Source organism: Choloepus didactylus, chromosome X, assembly GCF_015220235.1.
Source record: "Choloepus didactylus isolate mChoDid1 chromosome X, mChoDid1.pri, whole genome shotgun sequence".
NCBI lineage: Eukaryota > Metazoa > Chordata > Mammalia > Pilosa > Megalonychidae > Choloepus > Choloepus didactylus.
This window is the reverse complement of record NC_051334.1, coordinates 73,499,585-73,518,754: the sequence shown is the minus strand read 5'-3', so window position 1 is coordinate 73,518,754 and position 19,170 is coordinate 73,499,585. Positions and strand designations below refer to the sequence as shown.

The 19,170-nt window shown below is 40.6% G+C and overlaps 1 protein-coding gene across 1 annotated transcript in view; it reads right to left on the bottom strand.

Moving 5' to 3' along the window:
• IGBP1 (immunoglobulin binding protein 1) overlaps positions 1 to 16,957 on the bottom strand; it is a 76,999-nt gene extending 60,042 nt beyond the window's left edge. The window contains exons 1-5 of the mRNA XM_037822176.1: positions 16,767 to 16,957; positions 16,094 to 16,387; positions 6,988 to 7,183; positions 5,356 to 5,435; positions 4,513 to 4,625 (exon numbers count right to left, since the gene is read on the bottom strand). Of these exons, the coding sequence (XP_037678104.1) occupies positions 4,513 to 4,625; positions 5,356 to 5,435; positions 6,988 to 7,183; positions 16,094 to 16,387; positions 16,767 to 16,957 (874 nt within the window). The remainder of the gene's footprint in view (positions 1 to 4,512; positions 4,626 to 5,355; positions 5,436 to 6,987; positions 7,184 to 16,093; positions 16,388 to 16,766) is intronic.
• Positions 16,958 to 19,170: the final 2,213 nt, after the last annotated feature.

Here is a 19,170-nt window from a genome sequence, read left to right as displayed (position 1 = left end):
CAAAGTAATTTGGGCAGAGAATAAAAATATATTTGCAAAGCCCCCGAAGGATTGGGGAAAAATGCGAAATATTAAACTTCTCCACCTGGGGAATTACTGATATTTTCATAAGCATTGGGGACCACCAATTTAGAAGGCCAAGCCCTTGAGCTTGGGGCTTGCCCTTAGGAAACTTGTTACTGAAAAGGGGAGGCTAAACCTACTTATAATTGTGCCAAAGAGTCTCTCCCAGAGAACCTCTATTGTTGCTCAGATGTGGCCTCTCTGTCTAAGCCAATCTGGCAGGTAAACTCACTGCTCTTCCCACTAAGTGGGACATGACTCCCAGGGGTGTAAATCTCACTGGCAATGTGGGACATGACTCCCAGGAATGAGCCTGGCTCTGGCATCATGGGATTGAGAAAGCCTTCTTGGACCAAAAGGGGAAAGAGAAGTGCAGAAAAGTAAAGTTTCAGTGGCTGAGAGATTTCAAACAGAGTTGAGAGGTCATTCTGGAATTTATTCTTATGTGTTATCTAGATTTTCCTTTTTAGTTTTTAGTGTGCTGGAATAGCTAGAAGGAAATACCTCAAACTGTTGAACTGTAATCCAGTGGCCTTGATTCTTGAAGATCACCGTATAACTATACAGCTTTTACAGTGTGACTGTATAACTGTGAAAACCTTTAGACTGACACTTCCTTTATCTAGGATATAGACAGATGAGTAAGAAAATAAAGACAAAAATAAATAAATAACATGGGGATAAAGGCTATGGGATGTTTTGGGTGCTCTTTTTCATTGTTATTTTTATTCTCGTTCTTATTTTTTTGGTGTAATGAAAATGTTCAAAAATTGGTTGTGATGATGAATGCAAAACTATACGATGATACCATGCACCACTGATGTACACTTCGGATGATAATCTGGTATGTCAATATATCTCAATAAAACTGCATTAAAAATGCTATCAAACAGCATCACATGCTACAGAGAAATCTTTTGTGAAAGAAAGAGGCAACAGATGTGGCAAACTTCATTCTTGTCCTTACCTGTTTTTATTTTGGGGATAATCTGTCACCTAGTTTTGCTGTAAATACTGTCTATGGATTTTTTCTTTTGAGTTTTTATTGAAGTACAGGCATACTTTGTTTTGTTGTGCTAGCAGGCATGAAAACAACATTAATTTCACTGTACTCCTCCATCAGAGCTCTTGGGTAGCGAGATGCACTGTCAGTGAGCAGTCACATTTTGTAAAGAATATTTTTTTCTGAGCAGTAGGTCTCAATAGCAGGGTTAAAATATTCGGTAAACCATGTTGTGAATAGATGTGCTGTTGTTCCATTTACAGAGCACAGGCAGAGTAGATTTAGCATAATTCTTAAGGGTCCTAGGATTTTCAGAATGGTAAATGATCAGTGGCTTCACCTTAAAGTCACTAGCCACATTATCCCCTAACAAGAGAGTCAGCCTGTCCTCTGAAGCAAGGCAGCGACTTCTCCTCTCTAGCTATGAAAAACCTAGACGGCATCTACTTCCTTCAAGGGCTTTTTTTTTTTTTTTTGCATTCACAACTTGGCTAACTGTTTGGTGCAAGAGGCCTAGTTTTGGGCCTATCTCAGCTTTCGACATACCTTCCTCCATCATGCCAGCTTTTGACTTAAAGTGAGAAATGTTCACCTCTTCCTTTCACTTGAACACTTAAAAGCCATTGTAGGATTATTAATTGGCCTAATTTCAATACTGTTGTGTCTCAGGGAATAGGGAAGCTTGAGGAGAGGGAGAGAGATGGAGGAGCAGTCAGTTGTTGGAGCAGTCAGAACACACACCTATCAATTGTTTGCCATCTTCAGTGGGTGCAGTTCATGGTGCCCCAAAACAATTACAATAGCAATATCAAAGGTCAGAGATCACCATAACAGATACAATAAAAATGAAAAAGTTTGAGATATTATGAGAATTACCAAAATGTGACACAGAAACATGAAGTGAGGATGTTTGTTTCTCTGTTCCTTCTTTTATGCCTTCTTCCCTTTTAATTCCTCTATTGGCTTTTTAGCTATGTCTCTTTGTGTTATATTTTTAAGTAGTTGTATGAGGGAATACAATATTCATCCTTAACTTTCAAAGTCTACTTAGAGTTAATATTGTACCAAGAGGTAGGTGGCTTCAAAGATGGCCCCAATGATTCCTGCATCCTGGTATTCATACCCTTATGCAGTCTCCTCCCATAAAGTATCAGGGTTTGTCTGTGTGACCAATAGAATGTGGCAGAAGTGATGGTATGTTACTTCCAACACAAGGTTATAAAGGGCATGAATCTGTCTGTTTCACAGAATTTGGAAAATTTTCAGCAATCATTACTAAAAATATTTTTTCCTGCTCCCTTCTCTCTCTGCTCCTTCGGGTACTCCAATTGCACATATGTTAGACCTTTTTACATTACTCTTTGGGTCACTGAAACTGTTCACTTTTCCCCAAACTTTCTTCTGTTTTTCAGGTTGGATAATTTCCACTGATCTATCTTCAAGTTAACTATCCCTTTCTTTTGTCACTGCCAATCTGCTAGTAAGTCCGTTCAGTGATTTTTATATTTCTGATATTGCATTTTTCAGTTCTAGAAGCTTTTTCATTTCTAATTCCTCTTTCTCTGCAGAAATAGCATTATAAGCATATTTTCCTTTCTGTCCTTGATCAGTTATAATAGTTGCTTTAAAGTCATTTTCTGCTAATTCCAACTTCTCAGCCATCTTAGGGTCTGTCTCCACTGACTTCCTTTCCTCTTGGGTATGAGTCACATTTTCCTGTTTGTTTGTTTTTTTTTTCACATCTCTAGTCATGTAGGATTGAATTCTGGACAGTGTGCATATGTTGTAGAGATTCTGCATTTTGTTTTGTTCCCCTAAGAAGATTTTTTTATTTTAGCAAGCAATTAACTTGGCTAGACTCGAAATCCTAGTATGTGACTCCCTGCATTGGGCAGCAGTGGAATTCTTCATTTAGTTATTTTAGTCTTGGCTAGGGTGCTTGGAGACCATCTTGTACACGCACAATTTAGGGGTCAGCCAGAGATCTGAACACAGTTTATATACATAATTAGGGCTTCCCCTCTTTGGCTCTCTCCTTTCTGAGATATCCTCCCTCACTTTTCACTGCTATAGTCATCTCCAACACAGTGTTCTCATTACTCAACCAGTAAGACTGCAGGTTTCCATACAAGCTTTAGCTACCTCACATCACAGAAACTGTGGCCTGCTCACAGGTGAAAAGCTGTAAAAAACAGGAGACTTTCAAACTACCATTCTTCTGTTTTATATGAAAACTGCAACTGGGAATTTTAAGACCTGAATTTAAATCCTAGCCAGGCCACTTTCTAGCTTTGGGCAAGTCAGCTCTCAGAGCCCATTTCCTCATCCTAAAACAGGGATAGGAATGTTGGCTTCATGGAGTTGTTAAATGATCACTGAAATAATACAATTGATAAGGAAATTGAGGCTCAGAGGGCCTAGATGATGTCCCCATCTATTAAGAGGCAGAAGTTGGATTGGTCACCCCAGGATTGCCTGACTCAATAGTTCATAATTTTCCTGCTATATCGTATTGCTTCCATATTTCTGATGACCACTCTCTTTATATGCCCCTTCCAAAAACACTTTAGCTTACCTATGATCCAATTACCAGGCCAGGCACCAAGGATACAATAACTTAAAGTCTGCCATTACCAGAAGTGGAAATGCTATACATGGATTTTTGATTTTGCTATCTAGCTGCACTGTCTGTTTTTATGTGGGGATCTGCAGAGATTAAAAAACCATGCTGCTTCACTGGTCACTCTGTGTATGTCCGTGTGTGTGTATATATCCCTTATTATTAAGTCTTTTTCTAGATGTTTGGAGAGCCAACTGCAGACACTATGCCCCATCACTACTAAACCAAACCAAACTATTAGCAGGAACATTCTGCTACATAACCAGCAAACAACCTTCCAAATCAGGAAATCTATATTGGTACAACATTACCATCCAATCTACAGAGCCCATATAAATTTTGCACACTGTTCCAAATTTTACCCCCTGCCCACTGTTCCTTTCTGGTCTAGGATGCTATCCAGGAATACGTATTGCATTTAATTGTCATATATCTTCATGCTCCTTTGATCTGGAACAGTTCCCAGGCTTTCATGTCCTTGACAGTATTAGAGTAGAGGCCTTATAGTCTAAGGAAAACTGGCAACCTGGGTCCCTCTGACAGCAGGAATACCACAAAAATGATGCTTTGCATTTCTCAGTGCATCTTATCAGAAGAAACACAATGTCAAGAACAAAATAAAAAATGCTACCACTGCCCCTATACTCCCAGAATCTTCTGCTATTTATTTTAATAATACACATAATACTGCCTAGAATCTTTCCATTACTTAGAATCTTTTTCCAGACTACTTTTTCTCCCAAAGGGCAACAATAGTTGGTCTGAATATAGTTGCTAGGGAGTAGGATACCAGCAGTATAATTACTTTCCTCCTACCACTTTTTACCTGGTGTTGTCTTGGCAATTCCCTGATCTGGTAATGCTCCATATTTCCGATGCTGTTCATACCAGTCATTCACTGTCATGGTTGCCAGACTTGGATAACCAGCTCCAAACACCCTACAAGAATCACATCACAGTTAGAAAATTAAACACAAATAGCACCATAAGAATGCCTCTCCTGTTTAGTACAAGGCCTGTCTCTGTTTTCATCCTTATTTCCCTACCCAACTATCTCCTGAGGAGTTGAAGAAACTCATGTGAGAATATATAAAAAGAGGCATCCATAAAGAGGCATTAAAGCCCCTTGAGAATGAGAATGAGAATAGAGATAGCCCAGGATCATCTTCCAATAATCAATCCCAGATACAATGCCCCACAGAGCAGTGATGGTGCTGTGAAAGGGATTTTTATGGTTGGGTGGGTCTGAAAGGTATAGAGAGGAAGGAGACTCTCCACCAACCCTATGGGAAAGCATCTCAAGAGCACAGAATTAAATCTTAAATAGGCAAGTACGTCCTTTCGAGAATTGCAGCTAAAGGCAGAAAGGGTAGCAATAAAGGGAAAATAAATTTAAGTATACAATTTTCCATTTAAATTGTTTCCTTCCTTTTTTGGTTTCCTTTTAAGCCTATTTTTAAGCTCAAGATTGAGAAGGAAATGTCTGATGAAGTCAGACATGGAAAAAGTACCATGAGGAATGACAACACTATCCCTTTAATGAAAGAACAGTCTTCATGGGTGAATCATAACCTTTCAACGAAACCCATTCTGTCTGTTATTCACGCACTGTAAGTGAATCACAAAAGCAGGGGCCTGCAAAGGCAACCTACTTTCTAGTACTACCTACTTGGCTTGGGCCACATCCCAAGTGAGAATGAAGGGCTTCATTGGAGGCCTGTCCTGAAGAGATGAGCGAGAAGTTGATGCCTAAAACAGAAATTAATTATCAGAGGCGCACTGCCGTTTGTCCACCCCATTATGCAGACTCTTAAGTCTTCAGGCACTTGAAAAGCCCTGGTTTCAATCTCTAAGAAAGAGCAGCAGAATAATAATGGTGGAGGTTGCTTAGCTCTTCTGAAGAGACCTGAGCACTTTACTAAAAAGGGAGAAAGAGAAAGTTCTCTAAGGAATCATCTCATCATAAGTAAAAAATTACCTGGTTTTAAAATACCCCCTTCCAAAGAAGAAGATTCCATGGCCTTCTTCCATACTCCATCTAAATTCCTGAAGCTGCATTTGAAGCCCCTTTCTTCAGCCTGGCCTTCAGTGGAAACCCTGAATGTATAGTGTTATTAATTGTCAATAACCCCTAGAATGTCTTAGAAATAGATGATCCTAAAGGCAAGGGGGAAGAATGGGTTAGTAGTTTTCATATGGATGTGTGTGGAAATATATCAAGGGGTGTATTTAAACAATGTATGATCAAAGAAAAGGTGTTTACTTTGGTTACAGTTCTATCACTTCCAAGGTCAATCCCAATACTACATGAGAGAGCATTACAAGAAAAAAAACAAAAAAAGAAGATGAAGAGGGAAGAAGAGGGGACCCAATGATTCCAGCCTCAAATTATTGAAAACCACTCACCTAAATAAGCTCAAGGGGCCTATCACCTTAGAATATGAATTCTTCATTCTTTGATCCTTGAACATGGAGAAACTAGGTTGACACTGCCCTGAGGCAGGAGCTCATGGGCTAGTAGTTAGTACAAAGAAAATCAGGAAGAGTTTTCTCTGAGGACTTAAATAAATAAATGTCTGTGACTAGCTGATAAATTCGACTCAATTCATGCTGCAACCTGAACCAAAGAGCAAGCGGCAGTAGAACTTATTCTTTTGAAGCAGCAGCTCCAAAACAGGGTAATAATGTTCAGTGCCAGCCAAAGCTATGTTTCACCAGGTTTTCTTTATCAGTATACCCAACATTTTGTGTGTGATGTCCTTGCTGTGTGCCATACTTGGGTGTTCTAAAGGAGCGTCAGTGTATCGTCGAATAAAGTTAAATTCTGATTCCTCCTCCAACTTAAACATATTCTCTGGTCATTCATTTTATCTTCTTCTTACTAATCTGCTCTCTCTCCCCCAATTCCAGTTTCTTCTCCTTTCCCATCCTATTCTTCTCCCTCTTTATTATTTTAGTCAAGCACAGAATTTTTGAAAGACCTACCTCCCCATGCTTTCCTTTAGCAGTCGCAACTTCTCACAGCCAAAACCAATTATATTTTGAAGTCTCCCTCCCCCATGACATGTCAAAAAACAAAAATTACAGATGCTAGAAGTGTGTTATAGCTGAGAAAAGACTGGGCAACACTACTATAAGCTAAAGAGAAAGCTACCATATTTTCAGCCTTCTTCCACTAATCTTGGTAAGAATAATGATTTTATGGAGATGTAAAAGAATTTTAATTTGATTATTCTTCTGTAAAATATTCCATTCTTCTGACAGTAGCTTTTGGAGTTATATGGGCAGTGACCAAGCTTACCTCTTTTGAGGAGTCTTTTTTTCTTAGGATTTTTATCTCATGATCAATACTCTCAATCTCTTCCAAGCTGATACCAATCCACCACTGAAGGTGAAGGAGATAATATTCACGAACACGCTCATCATCTGCTTCACCACTTTCCACAGTAGTTTTCAGGGTAGATAATCTATGCTCCACCTCCTTCTTCTGCTTGTATCTGTTCCATAGAAAAGCATTACCCATGAACTTAAAATAAAAAGGTGTTACTTCAAAAGAAGGCCACAAAAGGATTTCAGCTTTTCAAATGACAAGATAGGAAGTATGATGATCTCAAACTTGGCAGGAATACAAATTCTATACCCCAGAGCTTGTTACCAGGCAGTTCCCTCACACTACCAGGTGAAGAAGGGACCAGCAGAGGCTGAGATACATTTTGAAGTCAGAAAAATATAGAAGTAACCTGGTCTGAGCAATTCCTGCCATTATCTTTAGGGATGGAAGTTACCTTTTTATTACATTAAGCCTTATTAGGTTGAGTGATGAGTATCACACAATGCTTCCATTTGGGAGTTACACTTTCAAATAATCATAGTGTCTTAGGGGTCATTTAACTCCCACTGATGCAGGAATTCTTTGTGAAACAGCCCAATAAATGGTTCTCTCTTCTTTCCTTCTGGGCAAAACATTCCCAGCTCTTCCAACTCATTCTTATATAATTTAGAGACTCATATCCACCCTGGCTGCCTTTTCCAGGATGTATTCTAGTATGTCATCTGCCATTCACTCATGTAACAAATATTTACTGAATACCTATTGGGACAGGCACTGTTCTCAGTGTTGGAGACATAGTAGTGTATAAAACAAAGTCCTCACTCTCATGAAGCCTTCATTCTAGTGGGAGACAACAGACAAAAAAGAAGCAGACGTGAGTCAGGTGGTGGTAAGTACTATGAAGAAGCAAACAGCAAGGTAAAGTAGACAGAGTGATGATGTTTGAACAAAGACTCAAAGGAAATAAGGAAGCACACCATGCAGATATCTGGAGAAATTATGAGAGGAGGGGTAAAAAGGAAATACAAAGGTCCTGAGGTAGGAGAGTGCTTGAACTGATGTGACTGAGAAAGCAAGGCCAATGCGGCTGGAATGAAGTAGAGAGTGATAAGGAGCAAGGCCAGAGAGATACCAGGGCTACAACTTGCAGGCCGCATCCAAAATATCAAACACAATGGTATTTTGTGTGAGGTGCGAAAAGCCACTAGAGGTTTCTGAATAAAGTATTTTACATGAATAGAACAGAATGACATGAAGAGACTTTTTTTTTATTTAATAACGGCAGCTCTGGCTGTTGTGTAGACTGTGGGTGTTGGGCGGCAAGGGTAGAAGTAGGGAAATCAATTAAGAGGCTATTGCCACAATCCAGGTGAGAGATGGTAACTTGAAACAGGAAGGTAGTGATGGAGGTGGTGAGATGTGGATATATTAAAAATATAAAATGGACGAGATGTGCTGATTTATTGGCTGTAAGGGCTTGAGGGAAAGAGAAGAGTCCAAGATTCTTGGACTGAGCAACAGTCAGAATGGAGTTGCTATCTACTAAGATGAGGAAGACTAGAAGGAAAACAGGCTTGCTGGGGGATGGGAGCAGGACACACGACTCAAAGATTCAATGTTGAAATTTAACTCTGAGATGTCCATTAGACACTCAACAACTGATGTCAAATAGTCTACTGGATACACAAATTAAGAGTTTAGTGAAGAAGCCAGGGTTTGAGATGGCACTAGAGAACATCACCTAGGAAATACAGAGAAGAGGACAAAGAACTGAGTCCTGGATAAGCTTTGAAATTAAGTTTTACCATAAGAAAGCGGAGTCCCAAGTTGATATGCTACCAGAGGGACCTGGAGGACTCAGGTGTGGGGTAGTTGAAGTAAAGAGTTCCTCAGGTGTTTGGAACAAATGGGAAACGGTTTTATTAGCCCTGCTAATGTGAGCCACTCCATTCCCAATCAGTCTGCTAAATATTTCTTGTCCCCAGAGACACTTCCAAAGCCAGAGAGACTATGCTGCTTACGTAAGTTCATGAGGCTAATCATGAGCATCTCACTCCCAAAGGATCTTTTTGAAAGACTGTGCCCATCCCCAGCATACAATAGTCCAGCCACTTCTCTGCAACATAAATGATTTTCTAACAGCTAAAGATGAGTACTTAACTGTCGGGAGAAAATGTCTAGACTTTGAAAAGTTAAGCAATATAGATTCTCAAACTTCCTCAACATTCATTCTAGGGCAATGGTTCTTAACCAGTGCTACACATCAGAATTACCGAAAGAAGTTTCTCAAAATATCTATGCTTCGAAACCCACTCTAGACCTCCAGAAATCAGATTCTCTGTAGCTCTTCACCCAGGGGTTCTTAACCTGAAATCCATGGATAGAGTTCAGGGGGCTGTCCTTAAAATCCCTGAAATTCTTCATGTATGCAATCTTTTGCTGGAGAGAGACTCTCTAGTTGTTACCAAGTTATCAAAGGTGCCCATGGAACCAGACAAAGTCAAGAACCACTGCCCTGGAAACACTCTTTTATTATAAAAACTTTTATGCCCTTCTGTTCCTTTTAACAACAAGTGAGCATTTTATATGTTACAAATAACTGTCACACCATCATCACAAGTAGCCTTCTGAGTAAAACACTACAAAGGCCAATGCCTCGCTCATGAATGATATTAAGAGATATTACTTGATATCATTTAACCCTAGTCCCACTCCTACCCCTACCTTCTTTCCTGAATGTACGCAAGTCACAGGAAAAAAAAAAAACACATTAGGGCTTTAGGATGTATATAATGCAAGGTAAATTCTGGGTTAGTCTACTGCTCCTCTGAATAAAGTTCTTTTGCTTTTCTTCACATTCTTTGCATGCATATGGCCTAACTGCACTCTCTGGTTCTTCCTTTTTTCTTTTCTTGCCCCTACTGACTTTGCTTTGTCTTGGGACTTCTAACTCTTCAACTCTTTTAGGCCAATATTTTTTTTAAATCTTTTTGTCTTAGCAGAAGAACCCTTTCTTGTAACAAAAGCTTACATGGATTCCTAATAAATAATAACCAGATAATATCCTCCTTGGTTAAATTGGATGAGGGTTCCCCACACCCCCTAACTGGGCACTGTGATGGAATCTCAGAACTCCTAGGAACATATTGAAAGCCACTGTCCTAAACCTTCATCACTATTTCCTAATCCCCAAGTTGAGCTAGTACATAGAAACACTTGCCATCACTCTAGAATCCCTACCCCTATGACCCTTCTGACTCTGGGCAACTTTCACCATTCCCTTTTCCTGTTCAGCAAGCTGCTGAAAAGAGCTTAAAAAAAACATGACCTATTGTGCCAAATAGGTCAACTATAAATCCATGTTACCAAACTTTGAGCAGTCACTTGCTCAGCTATCCTTTTGTTCATCTTGGTGGACTCCATGGCACCACCCCACTGCCTTCACCGAATACTGAATCCAATTTCCTTCCCCAGTTTAAAATCTCTGTAACTTTGCTAGTTTCTCCTTTTCTTTCATCTTTCATCTTTAAGGAGCTAATACTGTTTTCTACTGAGGGTAATTCACTCCACTTTAACTATCAACTATTAAGCCAGTTCCCACCCACAATCTTCCAGGACTCACTCTACAGTCATCTTCCCTATCATGAGGAGCTAAAATTCCTCACTGTATTGGTGCCTTTCCTCAACCCAGGTTTCCACTCTTTCAAATTATTACTCTTCTCTGTTCAGTGCTATGGTGGAAACAGCATGAAACTGGGAATTTGAAGACCTGAATTTAAATCCTAGACTGGCCACCTACTAGCTATGTAACTTTTGGCAAGTAAATTCTCAGAGCCCATTTTCTCATCTCAAAAATGGAGACAAGAATTGTCTGCTTTATGGAGTTTAACAGAGGATCAAATGAAGTAATAAAGTGAAAGTGCTTTGTATGTGTCAATATAATGTAAATATTGTTGGCTGATAATGAAACAGGGACCCAGGGGGGCTAGCTGATATCCTAATTAAGTGGCAGAAATTGTACTCATCATCTCAGGTCTGCCTGACTCAAAAGTCAATACTTTTTCTGCTGAACTATAATGCTTCCAAATTTTGATGACCTCTCTCTCCATCTGTCCTCTCAAAGACACAACCAAGTACCTACAATGATCCAATTACTGGATCAAGCAGCAGGGATACAACAATACAATTAGGACATGGAGGATAGAATTAGTCAAGGCCCCCAACCTTGAGGAGTTCCAAGTCTTGAGACTGATGGACAGTTATACCATGATAAGTAACATGAACTGAGTACTAGAGTATCTGGGAGGGAGGACAGGCAGGGAAAAGCTTCACAGAGGACATGACATTTGCTCTCTCTTTCCCAGGTACTCATATTTGTACCTTGTTGCTTTTCGTACTTCTGATTCCTCCTTCCTTTCTCTTCGTTCTCCCTTAAAATGGGCTGTCCCCAAGACTATCCTTAGCTTTTTCTTCTCTACAAGTTTTTCCTAGGTAATCTCACCCATATCCACAAAGCAGAGGGCTCCTAAACTTTTAGCATCAGCTCCAAAACTGTCTCATAAGTTTTTAGTTGCATATTTCCATGACATGGCTCTCCAGCTGTCACTTTAGGACCTAAATTCAGTAAATTCACAACTGGTCTTATTACTTACCCGGCTCCCACTTCTTACTTCTCTATTTCTGTCAACAGAATAGAAGAAGAGTTAATCAACCAGGCTCACACTTACTCCTCAAGGAATGGTAATGAAGGCAGAGAATGTAGATGAAGAAACAGGTTTGAGACAGAGAGGATGTACCATTTAGGTGTTCCGTGTAGGAAAGCCTTAGTAGGTCATCATGAAGAGGGATTTACAAAAATAAGGAGCTGAACAATCTGTTTTCAAATCATATAAATGCTTCTTGCAAAAGTAATACTTCTGATAGGTATAACTTCACACTTACCATCTCATCCTAGTTGTCGTAGCACTATCATAACATGCTAATCTGTTTTTCTGCCTGTGGTCCTCTTCATTTTCAATGCCCTACACATCAGTTCTTTAAACTGCTCTTTGCTTCTGCCAAACCAGACTATTTTTCATTCCCTGTACATATGTCAAAGTACCCTGTCTTTGGGCTTCTGCTTGTGTAGTTCCTCCTGCCTATCAACATAAATATTTCTTGAGCACCTTCTATTTGCCAGGCCCTGTGCTAGGCATACCACTGTGAACAAGAGAGAAATGGTTCCTGACCTCATGGAGCATACATTCTAGTAGGGGGGAGAGACAGAAACCAGAAAGACAAATAAAATAACTACAAGTGAAATAAACATGAGGCTAAGAGAGAGAGTGATAGATGTTAACCACTTAAAGAGACTGGTATGAAAGGCCTGAAGAGTATACTGAAGCTGAGATCTAAAGGATAAAGAATTAGCTATGTGAAGAGCATTCCATGCTGAGGGAGCAGAATGTACAAAGACCCGGTAGAGGAAAGGAGCCGGGTCTGTACAGAGAATTAAAAGGAGGCCAGTATGGCTGGAATTTAATGAACAAGAGGAGAGTTATACAGTATGAGGCTAGAGAGAGAGGCAGGCTCCAGACTATGCAGCGCCCTGTAGTTAGTAGTTTGGCTGTTTCAGGTGAGAGATGCTGGTTGTTTAGTCTAAGGTATGACAGTGGAGAGGGAGAGAAATGGAAGGAAAGGAGACATTTTGTAGCTAGAATTGACAGGCCTTGCCGATGGACTTGTTTTGGAGATTCAGAAAAAAACGAATTGAAGCTAACTCTTAGGTTTCTGGCTTAAATACCTGGGTGAATGGTGGTGGCACTTACTAAGATGGTGAAGACTTGGGTGTAGGGGTAGATTTGGGGGTTAAGAAAATCTCAAGAGTTCAATTTACGGCACATTAAGTTTTATATGTCTGTGAAACACTCATGTGGAGTGCTGGAAACATGAGTGGGACGCTCAGGAGAGGTCTGAGCTAGTGACAAAAATGTTAGACTCTTTAGTATAAAGTACATCTCACCTGTGAGGCATGTTAAACAAACGTTCAAAGATCAAGCTTGCTAGTCAAAGAAATGCAAATCAAAACAACTGGATATCTTTTTTGTTTGCCCAATTGAATTTTCTAAGTAATAACATCCAAGAGAGTAGAGTGGGACAGAATGCAACTTTGTTATTGTGGAAACTACAATGTTGATACATAGTGCTTAACAGAGCCTTAAAATATTCAAACCCTTTGACCCAGTCAGGTCTTTCTAAAACTCTATCCTAAGGAAACTATGAGAGATGCAGTTAAAGACCCTTTTTCACCTCATTACTTGGAATAGCAAACACTGGAAACAGTCTAAGTATTTGACAATAACAAATTAGTTTATATAACTATGGCACAACTATAGGATGGAATACTATGTTACCATTAAATATCACAGTTTCAAAAATTCTATTAAGACATGGGGAAATGCTCACAACATATAATGTTAGGTTAAACAGGATAAAAACCTGCATTTACAGTATTATCCCAAGTTTATTCACTAAAATACTATAAATCTGGAAGGAAATACATCAGAAAGGTAATAACGATTATCTTTGAGTGCTAGGATTAAGGCTTGCTTTCAATCTTTTCATATATTTTTGTTTCCCAAACATTCTACAATGACTATTACTTTTACATTAAAAAAATCAGTAATTTCTATTTCTAGCCATCCTTCAAGGCCTATCTCAAATGCCAGCACATTCTGAAACCTTTTCCTCATGTAATCATGCCTTTGTCTTTCTCTACAATGCTATATCTATGGCATTTATAGTCTTTATTTTCCCATATATTATTATCATCTAGACCCAAAACTCATGGTTTAAACTACCAGTTTTTTGTCATTGGGCTACCCCCACTTTCTTACAGAGGCCATGAGGCTGAATTCCCCTCATATCAGTCCATCCCATATCCTCGAAAATCATCCATTGTCACTAACTATCCCCTAACCATACTTTATTGCACCTCATAGCCCTTACTACCTGAAATTACATTATTATTTACTAGTTTATTGTTTGCCTCCTCCACATAATAAAGGCTCCATGAGGGCACAGACTTTGGTTCTCCAGGAAGGGCTCAATAAATATTTGTTGAATAAATAAATCAAATTTATAGCTCTCTAGATTAGGCCTCTCCTCTAAGCTTCCTGCAACCAGTCTGCTCTACTTGAATGTCTACTAGGCCCCCTCAACTCAGTATGTCTCAATCCTGAATTCATTCTCTCCTCCATCCCCTGAATCTGCTCTTTCTTCTATTCCCCATCTAGGTGAATTGCACAGCCATCAACCTAAGTCAGAAACATGGACATCTTCCTTGCTACTTCCTTTGACCCCACTTCCCATAGCCAATCAATCACCAGGTTTTCTGCAGAATCACCCTCCCTAAATAAACATATCTCCCCCATCCCTACTGCCATTGCCTAGTTGAGTCCTCATTGCCTCTGTGACCAAATTGGGTCTAATCTTCCTCACAATGTTTCCTGTTGCCAGAGTGTGCTAGTTAAAAGGCAAATATGACCATGCTACTCTTTTAAAAACCCTTCAGTGAACTCCCATCACCAACCAAAGCTTAAGCTCTTTAATATGGCCTAATAATAATAACAGCAAACATTTATAGATTACTTACTATGTGCCAGACACCGTGCTAGGTGTTTTATGTGCTTTTATCTCATTTATGAGACAGGCACCACTATTATTAGATTTCACAAACCAGGAAACCTGAGGCTTAGATAAGTTAAATAACTTACCCAAAGTAAATCAAGCTGGGACTCAAACCCAGGTCCCTGACTCCATAACACATACTCATAGCCACAAAGATATAATAATAGGTGACTCTGAGTGCTCACTATGTGTCAGAAGACACTGTGCTAACTGCTTTATATGGGTTTCTATTTTATTCCTCATAACCACTTCATCCCAATTTTGTAGATGGGGAAATTGAGGCACAGAGAGATTAAGTAATTTGCCCAAAATCACAATGATTAAATGGTGGAGCTAGAATCTGAACCCCTTCCCAGGTTCTTAGCAATAAGGTTATACAACTTCACTTTCCTCATATCACCAACTCTCCTTGGTCCAGACCCTACAATGTTCTTCAGCATCATTCCTTCCCCTCTCCACTGCACCCACCCCCACCTCCATATTCTAGCATCACCTACCTCAAGCACATCCCACCTTCAAGCAATGTGCTCTTTAACATCCCTGTGACTTTACTAATGCTATTACCTCTGCTGACTAATGCCCTCCTCTCCCCATTCTCTGGATAATATTCCTATTCATCTTTTAAAAACTCAGCACAGGAGTCACCTCCACCAGGGGCCCTTCTACCCTTTTCCGCTGTCTCTGTGGCTAGATGCTCCCATTCCTGATCTGCTCTCACAGTACCTTGTGCGTATCTCTATCACATTGCTTTATACTGATATTGTTTTCTATGCTTGTTTCCCTTACCAGTCTACATGCTCCTCCAAGGCACAGGCCACCCATACTCAAACCAAATCTCATACTCAATACATTCAAACAAACATCCATACAGTTTGTATCCCTAGGGCCTGGTACAGTTCCTACACACTGTAAGCACTTAATATATGTTTTAAAACTAAGAGATGAGCAACTTGTTCAAGGTCACATAATGAAGCTGTGCCAGGACTAAGACCAATTCAGGACACTACACACCTGATCTAGTGTTCTGTTAGACCAGAACTTCTTAATCAATGAATAATAAATGGATTACAGCTGCACATTATTGTGCCCTTCAGAGATATTTACCCCACTGTACCATATGAATATTGTCATACTGTGATGTGGAAAAGGTTGTGAGACACTTTGCTAAATTACATTGCTGCTGTTGGAAATTATACAGTAGGAGTCGTCTGACAGCTATGTATGATCTCCTCAACAAAGGCAGACGCTTCTTGAAAAACTCAGGAAAGTCTGCTCTCACCAAGGCCTAGACTCAGAAAGAATCAAGACAGTGGCATACACCACTCTGGTCCTCCCCCAATAAAACATGCACTCTCTCCCCCAGTTGCACTGCCATGGGGCAGTCCTGGAATTATAGTTATTGACCCACCTCTCTATCTTAGCCTGTCTTTGAGATGCCATAGCAACAAGGCTAAGATAATTCATGGAGGAGCTGGCAGTGTTATTTTCAGCAGAGTTGTTCTTGATTTTGGGTAGTTCAAATTCTGCACCACGATAATAATGGCACTGAGTTAAGTAGTTTAAAAAGTGTTCTCGAGCCTGCTGCAAATGATCTAGACGCTTGCTGGGGTTGACTTGTTTCATGGTGAGAGCTCCTTGATATGCTGGCACCATCAGGTACTTCAAGTCAGTAGAAGCAATCTCTTCCAGGTCTTCATTTTGGCTGGAAAGAGCAAAGAGGAGGCTATGAAGCCTGGATAGGCATTTAAACTATGGCTCTTGCTTCCTGAGGCAGGGGAGGACTAGGGTGGGCAAGGGGCAAAGGGATGAGGCACGGGAACAGTGGCATGTTTTTCTTCCAATGAAAGTGGCTGAGTACTCACACCCAATGATATGCAGTTAGCCCGACACTAGGGGGCAGACTCGTTGAATATTAACCATCTTGGAAGAGAGGTGGAAAATGTAAACAATGTATCCATGATCGGAGCGAGAGAGGACGATGAAAGGTTCCCAGTCTCAAAGGTCTCCTCCACCCAGGCTCAATGGCTCCTCCTTGGTAACCATTATTACCTCTCAGCCGTTACTACCCTATTTCCCCATACCTGAACAAGTCCAGCTGCGATATCATTTCGGCAGCTTTCTCAAGGAGTTCCAGTCCCTTTAACACTTTGTCCCGGACTATCCGGGAACCGGTGGGTTCAGTCGCTACCTCCACTTCGTCCAGAAGCTGCTTGCTGGTTTCGAACAGCTCAGGCAGCCGCGGCAACACTAACTCATCTTCCGCTGCTGCCATCTTGGAGAAGGGAAGAAGCCAGAAAACTTCACTTCCGGGATCAAAGGCAACCTTTGAAAAGAACTCAGGGACACACAACGAAACCAGAAAGGGTTCGCATTTGTCCAGTCGCCTCACTGACACCAAAGCGTCAAAGAACGTCCGGAAGCAGCTGTTTGCGGGCCCTGGCAACTGTTTCCATAGACTCATCTTAGCAGGCAATCTTTGACAAGTCGCAGACATTTGTCAAACAAACAAGTAAAACCCTTCGGTTTGTTCCTCTTCGCTGGCAGTGGGCTTGGAAGTCCCATGGGATTTGACGCCCGCTTGAAAAAAGCGAACAAGCGAGCGCTTTAGGAGCCCACGAGGCACACGTCCTAGCTGTCGAGTCTGTCCCCAGTTTGAGGAGCCCGGCTAGCCAGGGGCTCTGAGTCTCTGGGTGAGCGGCACCGGCGCGCGAGGACTTAGTGGAAGTAGCGCCCTCTTCCGGCTTCCGTCTACCCAAGGTGGGGATTGGCTCAGGGTTCCTCACCGCCAATCCCCACCCACCCTCTTCCCCTGCTTTTGCCACCCACTCCGCCACACACCCGCAGCTACGTCCTTTCAACCTGGTGCCCCGTGGAGTCTCCCTCCTTAGTCCAGATAATTTGGTAACCTGCAACTCCAGTCACCGCACAGCAGGCTTCCTTTCGTGCCACCTAGTACCCAGGTCAAATGGTGCGTCCTCTGTGAAACCTTCCTTGACCCGTTCCCCTCTCCCCCGCGCCCTTCTAGCCCCCACTGCCACCAAATCAGAGTTTCCTCTGTGCATGTCTGTCATAGCACCTACCACACTGTATTATACTTAGTGATTTATATATAGATCTATCTCCCTTACCACAATGAACCTTACTCTTCTTTGCACCTGCTAGCGAGCCCAGTGCCTGGTACTTAGTAAGTGCTACATGGCATAATAATAATTGATTAGAAAAATAATCAGTTTGGAAAGCAACCCAATTATGCAGAACTGGGCTGTTCAATATGGTAGCCACTAGCCACATATGGCTATTCAGTACTTGAATGTGGTTATTTTGAATTGAGATGTGCTGTGAGTGTAAAATACACACAGGATTTCAAAGACTTATTATGAAAAAAAGAATGCAAAATATCTCAATAATTTTTATATTGACTCCACATTGAAATGATAAGTTTTGGATATACTGGTTAAAAACATTATTGAAATTGAATTCACCTGTTTTTTACTTTTTAATGTGCCTACTAGAAAACTTAAAGTTTCCTACGTGGCTCACATTTGTGGCTCATACTGGACAGTGCTGATTATAATGTAATTCCGGGTCTTTGAAAGAGAAGACATCACTGCTTTGAACAAATCAATATAAATATATACCATGAGTTGACCTAGGAGATTTAAGATAAGTGGAAGGAATGTGGCCTGACCCCCAAAACAAACTTGTAATTTTTAAACTAAATGTATTTTAAACTAAATACAGTTGAGAAAAGGAAAAAAAAATCCATAAAAGAAACAACTAAAGGGCAATATAGGACGGTATATAATTAGGTTATATACTATTGTATTGTACTGGCTACCGGAAGACAAGGAAGGGAGAAGTCATTCTATGTTAGGAGTAGTTTTGAAGGCTTCTTAGACATGGCATGCAGTCATAAAATTTCATGACTGGAAGGAAACCTCAAAAATTAGAGGCAAAAAACAGATCGGTTTGTGACAGACTTGCCCAACCAGTCTGTGATTAAGCCAGGGTCTTCTGAGTTCAGTTGTTTCTACTTCACCAACCTGGGGTTTCGTATGATTTAGAAAGGTGGAGAGGACTTTTTATGTGGGACAGAATGAAGTCCCCAGTTAGAAGAATTCTTTTCAAGAAGAAGGAGAGTGGGGCATAAGTTTAGGTTGAAAAAGCTTCAGAGGCGATTCTAATAGACCTCTCCTTGCAACTGTTCCCTTAGAAGCTGAGGAGGAAACCACAGTACTGCAAATTAACTATTTGATTTGTTTGGTAGCACCTCTAGTGACCCTGGTAGACTGAACTTTCAGGTCAGCCTCGGCCAGGAATATAAAGAAGAATGAGAGTACTTGGGGAGAAGACCTGGAAGCTCAGTAATTATGAGATTAAAGAAATTTGTTCCTTGCATTTGCTTGGAATTAGACATATCTTTCCTGTTGCCTAGAGGAAAAAAATAAGGCAAATTTGAGTTTGGTTCTGAATTTTGTAAGCCAT